The sequence below is a fragment of the Bos javanicus genome, chromosome 23, assembly GCF_032452875.1.
Source record: "Bos javanicus breed banteng chromosome 23, ARS-OSU_banteng_1.0, whole genome shotgun sequence".
NCBI lineage: Eukaryota > Metazoa > Chordata > Mammalia > Artiodactyla > Bovidae > Bos > Bos javanicus.
The window spans coordinates 30,713,327-30,722,934 of NC_083890.1; the positions used below are offsets into that span (position 1 = coordinate 30,713,327).

General features: G+C 42.5%; 1 protein-coding gene across 1 annotated transcript; it reads left to right on the forward strand.

Annotated features, from left to right (window-relative positions):
* Window positions 1-612: 612 nt before the first annotated feature.
* LOC133236575 (zinc finger and SCAN domain-containing protein 31-like) lies at window positions 613-9,608 on the forward strand. Its single transcript, XM_061398685.1, has 4 exons — window positions 613-850; window positions 6,556-7,029; window positions 7,832-7,982; window positions 8,502-9,608. Exons 2-4 carry the CDS (start codon window positions 6,649-6,651, stop codon window positions 9,275-9,277), a joined length of 1,308 nt encoding a protein of 435 aa, XP_061254669.1. The 5' UTR covers window positions 613-850; window positions 6,556-6,648; the 3' UTR covers window positions 9,278-9,608.

Below are 9,608 nucleotides of genomic sequence, written 5' to 3' on the forward strand. Positions count from 1 at the left end.
GCTCAGCCGCGTCCGACTCTTTGCGACCCCATGAATCACAGCACGCCAGGCCTCCCTGTCCATCACCAATTCCCGGAGTTCACTCAAAATTCATGTCCATCACCAATTCCCGGAGTTCACTCAAAACTCATGTCTATTGATTCGGTGACGCCATCGAGCCATCTCATCCTCTGTCGTCCCCTTCTCCTCCTGCCCCCAATCCCTCCCAGCATCAGGGTCTTTTCCAATGAGTCAACTCTTCGCATGAGGTGGCCAGACTATGGTCCAGGGACTATCCTAATCGACTTACATTTACTTCATTTTTCTTTCATTTCACATACAAACCAGCTGTACACTGGTTTCTGTGCCTGTACCTCTCCTTCGTTTATGTGCCTGTGTCTCTCCTGCTAGACTGCGATTCCAGAAAACAGAGTTTGAGAGTTAAAAACAAAAAACCCAACCACAGCTACCATCTCTCCTTTGTGGTGTTAAGGGGACCACAGTTAGGGGAGAGCCTCAGGAAGGAATGGATGGTAACAACCAGAACTGGAGGAACAATGAAGTCCCTTCTGGCCCTAACATTTTGCGTTGCTACGACCATTGACTTCTAGATGCCCGGAACCACTCAGCACAGAAATCTCGGGGGGCGGGGGTTTCCCCTCCTAGGGCTGTATTTCTGGCTCCGAGCTTTGTGATGAAGTAGTCACCAAGTGCGTTAACCTCCGGAGCTCCTAGAGAGTACAACAATGCTCCTAGCAGGGAAAGGGCTGCTTGGCGACGGAGCTTGGGACGATGACGTACTTCCGGCCTTTGTAGGTTTTCTGAGTGATGCTGCCTGCGCGGCGGACCTGGAGCTCCCACGATCCCGAAGGTGAGTCTCAGGCACTTTGTTCCGACTCGCCCGCCCCAGGAAGATTAAGATCGGTGCCTTGGAGTAGATGAGGAGGGGACGTCTGCGCGGGCGTGGCCCCCGCCAGCCTCTCGTGGTCACCTGGACACACGCCTAGGGTAGGAGGTCCCGCCCCTGCCCCCGCTGGGGTCGTGGAGAAGACCCTCTTGCGGAGGCGGAGCTTTGTGACCAGACCCGAGGTGAGAAGGTGGAAGAGGGGCTTCCGGAACTTGCTTTCGCTCCTTGTCAAAAGCCCAACTTCCTATATACCCATCGCTTTTATTTAACAAGTGTTAACATTAAGCAGTATCGCATCTATTTTTTCTTTAAATATTTCAAAATAAATTCAAGCATCGTGACTTGTCACCCTTAAATAGTTTCGTATGTGCATCTCTGAAACTTAAGGATATTTTACATACACAAATCGTAACCCCGATATCAACACACCCAACTAAAGGTAAGCGCATTCCCTAATATTACCTGACACCTACTGCATATTCGAATTTACCCTCGTTGTCCTACAAGTGTTTTCTGCAATTGGTTTACACCAACTAGGGTCCAATTAAAGACCATTCGTTGCATGTAGTTAAGTCTCTTAATTTAAAACAGTCCTATGCTTCCCTTGGGCTTCCTTGATGGCTCAGTGGTAAAGAAACTGCCTGCCAATATAGGAGATGTGGGTTCCACTTCTGGGTCGAAAAGGAAATGGCGACCCACTCCAGTAGTCTTGCCTGGGAAATAAATCCCATAGACAGAGGAGCCTGGCGGGCTGTGGCCCATGGGGGTCTCAAAAGTCTTGGTCACGACTTAGCGACTAAACAATAACAATAATCCTTCCCCTCCTTTCTCCCCACCCTATTGCCTGGTTGAAGGATATTCCAGTCCTTTCCTAGAGTGTCTCCATTTCCGAATGTGCCAGTTTCCTCATAGTATTTAAGTTATTCCTTTTTTCTTTGCCATTGTGATCAGTTTTCCTTTGGAATTTATTTTACAGCGCAGGTGGTTTATTATTTTCATTGTCTCTTTGTAATTGCTAATATGCAGAAGCTAATAAAAAAAGCTCAGGAATTCCCTGGTGGTCCAGCAGTTTGGACCTGGTGCTTGGAGTGCACAGGGCAGGTTAGAACCCAGGTGAAGGAACTAAGATCCCTGGGTGGCACAAGTGTGGTGTCAGAAAAAAAGAGAAACGCTCTTTTACACTCTTTCTGGCACCTCGTGGTTTTTTAGTTCAATTAAGGAAGGTGAGGACACTTCAGATTCTGTAATTGTATCACTCTTTTATCATATACTTGCTGCCTGACACATATAGGCACTTAGTGAATATTTTTGAAGTGAGTCCCCTTTGTGAATATCATGTAATACACAGAAACTGAATCCTGAATTTAGGATGAATTGCCCTACTTCCTTGTACACATCTTCAAGATTATGGCTTTCACTGTATTATAATTTTATCCCCATGAGTTATAAACTCCTGTGTATACCCAGCTCTCAGCGCAGCTCGTAAATATCTGCCCAAAGATTGAAGCTCTTTTTTCAAACAAAAGCTAAGCTCTTTTGCCTTTCAGTTATGTTTTTTCAAAGTTAATTTGATGAATATATTGACATTATACCTAAGTGGCTGTCTTTTGGATCCAGTGCACTAGCCTCCACCTCCACTCTTTCGATGCTTGCCTTCTTCCACTCTTGCCTCCATCTTCATTCCCTCAGCTCACTTACTATCCAGTAGCAGAGCTTCTTAAAACATAAACCCAGCCTTGTCACTTACCCTCCTATACGCCTTCAGTGGCTTTCCTGTGCATTTAGAATCAAAAATAAACTTCTATGTCCTGTCGGGGGTTTTGAACCATTCTCTCCCTACAACCCACCTCTACTCTGCAGAGCTCAGTCCTTACTGTTCTTAGGGCTCATGAGCTACCTCACCTCTCATCATCTTATCTTAATAGGTCCTACATTTATTTGATAACTTGATGCTGGTTGGTTTTCCTCACAGTACTTATCACAACTGCTCATTATTTTATCTGCCTCCTTTTGTTGTTGTTGCTGTTAATTAGTTTTTTTTAATCTTCCCCATTAGAGTGAAAGTTCCAGCAGCACAGGGACTCCTTCTCCCTGGAACAGAGCCATGAAGCAGGACAGCAGAAGGAATCAAATAGGAAAACTTTGAGTAGTTAATGTAAATGGCACCAAATTTATTGACTGTGTTTTGAAAATACAAGAGTCTTAAACCAGTTACAGAATTCAGTTTCTTTCAGTTGTAGAACTGAAGTCCATGAAAGGACTAAGGTCTCCCTTTCCTTGCTGGCTGCCCCTGGGGACAGGTCTCAGCTTCTGGAGGCTGCCTGCATTCCTTTACAGGTGGCTCCCTCCATCAGCAAGTCAGTGGTTGTGGATCTAATCCTTCTCATGCTTCAACTCTCTGACTTCCTCTTCTGCTAAAAAAAAAAATTGCTGTTAAAGGAGTTATGTAGTGGGTTAGGCCCACCTAGAGACCTCCTAAGGTCAACTGATTGCTAACTTAATTACATCTTAATAATACCTTTTTTTCATGTAAACTAACAATCTTAAGGGACATGATAACATGATGGATATCATAGGGCAATCTTAGAATTCTGCCTAACACAGTTCCACTCTTTATTTATTCTGCAAGTTGAGGGTTGAGAGACAGTTGGGTTATTTCTAGTTTGGAACTATTTTGAATAAAACTACTCTGAACATTCCTGTATTTTTAGCTTTTAATGGGCATAAGCACTTGTTTCTTTGGGGGTATAAATCCAATAGTGGAATTACTGGGTCAGGAGGTACACAGACATTGATCTTGTCAAAAAATGTTGAGACCATCACTCAGTATCTGAAATGAAAAGACAGCTGAAGAGATCCTCTCACTAGGACCTAGGTACAGTCCTCGCTAGGTACAGAAGAGGTTGCTGCTCTTACATAAGGGTTTTGAGAAACATGGGGTTCAGTGGGCTGACATCTGTGGAGGCATGGTTTCATGGGGCAAACTGTTGTTCATTAGTTGGCACTCAGAGCTGTTTATTTTAACAAGTCATTCCCGACTAACTGATTTTTGAAAGCTATGGGTTGTCACTAATTGATGGACTTACAAAAATGTGTTCTCTGAAATGAGTTGTTAATTGAATAGATCAGTTCTGGGCTACTTATGCCACAGCTGCAGAACATTTTTATTCTCAAGCTTTAAGAGAGAGTTCTAAATAATTTTCCAAAGTGGTTGTACCCATTAAAGTATCATACCAATGTATGAGAGTTCCATTTGCTCCAATTCCTTGTTGATTTACCCTTAAATTATAAGATGTGTATTTACTTTTAGAATTTTTAAAATGAAGTCTATTTTTCAGTATTTCTATTCTCCTGACACCAAAGGCATTAATACACTCCTTTTACTGAACTGACCATCTACCACATCTTGTTATTATAAAGAATTTTAGTTTTATATTCCTCCCCTTTTGTGTAGTAAAACATTCTCATGTAAAAAATGTAATAAGGGCTATCCATTGAAAAATTCCACATCATACCTGTTCCCAACCACTTATTTCCCATTCCCAGGGACAAGTAATGTTGCTCAGGTATCCAAATATATATATGTATATTTTTTTTCTTCCCCTTTCCCTTTTGTTAATATTTTTCACAGTGGCTCTCTACTCTGCTTTTTTCACTAAATGGATCTTGCCCATCCTTTCATATCTGTATATAAAGAGCTTACTCATTTTAAAAAACTGCATAGCAGTAGTTATGAATTACTATAATTTATTTACCTAGTCCCATCTTGGTGGCCATTTGGGTTGTTTCCAACCTTTGTCTCACAAACAATGCTTTTATGTACATCATTTTACATGTGAGTGAGTAAATTACAAGAGATTTCCTCCCATAATCATTTAAATTATCACCATATTTTGTTAGTTCTTGAGCTTATGTTGTTTCCTCTATTTCATACCTTCTTTCTGAGTTCACCTTTCTTTGCTGAACTCTATATCCTTTACTTACTTTCGTAGGAAGTGTTTGTGGGTTGTAAATGACTTCATTTTGCTCTATTTACTTATATTTAGCTCGGGGTAAATTCTGTGTTAACAGTCATTTCTCCACTCCGATTGCCTTCTAGACTCTGTTAGTGAGCACTTTGCTGTGTTTCCTTCATAGGTAATCTCTTTTCCTCTGGTAGCTATTAAGATTGTCTCTTTATCCACAATAGACTTCACTTTCACTCTATTATGTCTAGGTGTGCACTCTTGATCTGAGAGGTTAAGGCCTTCATTTCTGGAAAATTCTTTATTTTTTCTCGTCAACTATTATTTCTTAGTCATTCACTACATTCTTTTCTTCTGAAGTTCCTGTATATTAATGTTGTAGTGTCTTAATATTTTATATTATAATATATATATATATATAATATGTATGAAATGCTCTTTCATATTTTTTAATACCCTGTTGCATTCAGAGTAAAGTCTCAGTATTCTCATAATCACTGTTACTCTTCAGCTGTGTCCATTCTGTTGTTTATCCTCTGATGCATGTTAAATGGGTTAGGGTTAGAGTCTGTTGTTTGCTTGGCCTGTGATGTTGAATCTCCTGCCAGCGCCCTTTCTCTGCCTGCCTCATTTGTTAGTTATTTCAGGCCCAATTCAAATGTACTTGCTCCTAAGCCACACTGTTTCACTGCTTCACGCTTTGTCAGAATTATGTTTTTCCTACTCTTTGCTCTATAGACATTTGGTTAAAGCCTCTTGTTTCTTTTCTTTTTTAAATTTAATTAACTTGGCGGCCTTGGGTCTTAGTTGCGGAACTTGGGGTCTTCTCTTTTGTTGTAGTATGCAGACTTCTAATTGTGGCGCATGGGCTCAGTTGCTCTGCAGCATGCAGGATCTTAGTTCCCTGACCAGGGATTGAACCCACATCCCCTGCACTGCAAGGCAGATTCTTAACCCTTGGACCACCAGGGAAGTCCCTTTGTTTATTTTTTTGGAATAAGTACTTTATTTCAAATGACTCAAGAATCAGAAAAAATATAGAGGGTATTATGTGAAAAGTAACATGTCCTTCCTCTCTTATCCTAGTTCCCTTCCCAGAGGCCATCCTTCTGTAATAGTTTTTCATTGCCATAATAATGTGGTGTAACAAACAGTTACAAGTCTTTGGCAGGATAACAACAATAAACATTTATTTAGTACATGAGTCTGTGGCATTTGGTGATCTAGGCAGCACTTACTTGTACATCTGCAGTCAGCTGTGAGCTCGGCAGATCTCAGCTGGAGTCACTCACATGTTGGGGCAGGGCGGAAGGAGGGGAGGTTATCTGGCTGTTAGGTGACCTAGGATGGTTTCATCTGCTCCATCTGAAAGCCAGTATATCCTCTTAGCAGTTAAAGAAGGCACGGGCATGCAAGAGCAATCACACTAGCTTCTGTCCCACTTGTTAGTATTACACTGGCCACGTCAGGTCATGTGTTGAACCCAGAATCACAGCAGGAGCACAAAACAGAGTCCATGTCTACAGGGAAGCGTGAAGAAATGGGGTCAGTAATGTTTTCTGCCATATGCCTTTTTTTAAATTTCAGTTTCTAAACATACATATGTATACCTTTTATAAACATGAATGATAGCATGATATTATTATTCTTACACTGTTTTTTTCCCCATTACTTATTTCATTAAGACATAATTTTTCTCATCAGGTGTATCCTCCTGAATAAGATTAAATCAGAGGATCTTAAATCAGTTACACCTCCACCCCAGGCTGGATTGAGCCCTTCTAAATTAATCCCAGGATGGCTTCAGCAGGGGAACAGGATGGACTTAAGATTGTGAAGGTGGAGGAAGACCCTATCTGGGACCAAGAACCCTACCTTCGAGAGAACAACTTTTCTGGCCAGGAAGCCTCCCGCCAACTTTTTAGACACTTTTGTTACCAAGAAACTCCTGGTCCCCGAGAAGCACTGAGCCGGCTTCGGGAACTCTGTCATCAGTGGCTGAGGCCAGACACACATACCAAGGAGCAAATCTTGGAGCTCCTGGTGCTCGAGCAGTTCCTGACCATCCTGCCTGAGGAGCTCCAGGCCTGGGTATGTGAGCACCATCCCGAGAGTGGGGAGGAGGCAGTGGCTGCAGTTGAAGACCTGGAGCGAGAGCTCAGTGAACCAGAGAACCAGGTGAGAGGAGGAAGATGGCCTTCTGGACATAGAATATGAAATGAAGGTGAAGTTTGGTGACCCAGGTTGGTTGGTTGTAGCCACATGTATTAGTTCTCTGTTGCTGGGTAACAAGTAATCCCCTAAGCTTTAATGGCTTAAAAAAAACAAATATTACCTCCCAGTTTCTGAGTCAGGTTTTGGGAGCCACTTAGGAGGATCTCTCATGAGGTTGCAGTGAAGATGTCAACCAAGATTATAGTCCCCTGAAAACCTGCAGCTGGTGGATCCACTTTCAAGATGGCTCACTCCCATGGTTGTTGGTAGGCGGCCTTGGTTCCTCACTGGTTGGTGGCAGGGGTCTTTACTGGGTTTCTCCTTAGGGCTCATTGAGTGTCTTCACAACATGTCAGTTGGCTTCCCTGAGAGAGACAGAAATAGAGGAAGAGAGGATAAGGGTGAATCCTCACGTTTTTATGACTTAGTCTCAGAAGTTATATACAATGACTTCTGCCATACATTCTATTCAGTAGAAATGAGCCATTTTAAGTACAGCTCTCACTCAAGGGGAGAGAAATCAGGCTCCACCTTTTAGTGGAAATAATGTTGAAGAGCTTACAAACATATTTTAAACCATCACACCTCATTGGGCCACTCTTGTTCTCCCCCTTCTGCTTTTGGGTGTGGAATTAAACTCTGGGCTTTCCACTGTGCAATTGCATAAAATGTCTCATACAGTTCCATATGATCTCTCTCATTGAGTGTGAGTCTAGGTTCCAGTAGTCCTCCTCTTATGAACCCAAATATACCTACCTGCCTTTAGGCCCCAGATTGTGAACATGGACTTGCTGAAATGCTCTCAGGGGATGCAGTGCATTTGAAGGCCAAGGAGGAATCAACAGCTTTCCAGCTTCAGTCCATGGTGATGCAGCTCAAATGTGAATCTTTTGGGGTCCACAAATTTGGAGAACAAGGTAAGGACGTTTTCAGGTCCATTCAGAGGATCTCTGGTGGTCCAATATAGGGTAATAGTTGAGACTGTGGACTCTGGGGCCAAATTGTCTCAGTTGGAATTTAAGCACTGCTACTTAGAAGCTATGTGACATTGAACAAGTCAAGTAACTTTCTTGTGCCTTCAGTTTATGCATCTGTAAAATGGAAATGAGAGTACAGAGTCAGAGTCATTTGAAGATGTTAATATATATAAAGCATTTAGAGCAGCACCTGCTTTGTAGTAAGCCCTTCACAGTCCCTGCTTGCGTACATCTTCTCTGGAAGCCTCACCTTGTCTGGGTGACCTCCAGCCATTTCAGCAGGTGCTGGTTACCCCTTACTTTGTCTCCATATCTCAATTTAGGTTGTTACATTATACTGCCAGTTGTATGATCCAAAACTGGATCCTAAATATTTGACATGAATCTTCCTCTTTCCCATCCTATGGTTATACTCTTTCATAACGGAAAAAAATGACATTTATTTATTTATTATTCTAGATGGTGAAACTGTACTTAAAAACCAGGACTTGACATCAAAACAGGAAGTCTTAAAAGAAATGGGACATTTTGAGAATAGCAGACTCCAAAGAGATATTCCTTTAGATTCTAAATATAGAGAAATGTGTAAACATGAGAGCAGGGAAGAAAAACAGAGCGGACAGCCCACTGGAGAGAGATGTCACAAGTGCAACGAGTGTGGGAAAAGCTTTACTCAGAGTTCAGTTCTCATTCAGCACCAGAGAATCCACACTGGGGAGAAGCCATATGAATGTGAAGAATGTGGAAAGACCTTCAGCCAGAGGTCAGGCCTGATTGAACATCAGCGGAGCCACACTGGAGAGAAACCCTATCAATGTAAGGACTGCGGGAAAGCTTTCAGTGCCAGCAATAGCCTCATTAGACACAGAAGGATCCACACAGGGGAAAAACCATATGAATGTGAAGAGTGTGGGAAAACCTTTCGCCTGAGCTCGTACCTTGTTCAGCATCAGAGGATACATACTGGAGAGAAGCGTTATCACTGTAATGAATGTGGGAAAGCCTTCAGTCAGAATGCAGGGCTTTTCCAGCATCTCCGAATCCACACTGGTGAGAAACCCTATCAGTGCGGTCAGTGCAGTAAAAGCTTTAGTAGGCGAACGCTCCTTATAAAACATCAGAGAAGCCACACTGGAGAGAGACCGTATGAGTGTGATGAGTGTGGGAAAGCTTTCAGTCATCACTGCAACCTCATTAGGCATTTTAGAATCCATACTGTTGTCAAACTGGACTAAACTAACCCTGTGGACCACCAGGGCCCTTCAGTGAGGTGATCCTTGGGAAAGTAAGATATTCAAATGGCTTATTTTACTCTTATGAAATTTATTTTGCTTTGGAATGCATGGCTTTTTTTTGCAGACCATGTGCTGCTGTCTCCTGAGTGGATGACTGTGGGTGTGAGCATGTGGGCACTTGCTGGGCAGCTTCCTTCTTCCCTATCCCTTGGTTCATTTCTAACAATTTCCCTTAAAGCAACCAAATCTTACCAGGCTTTATTCCTGGTCAGGGAACTAGATCCCATGTGCCATGTGATGAGGCCAATAATAATAAACCCTTTGCAATGTG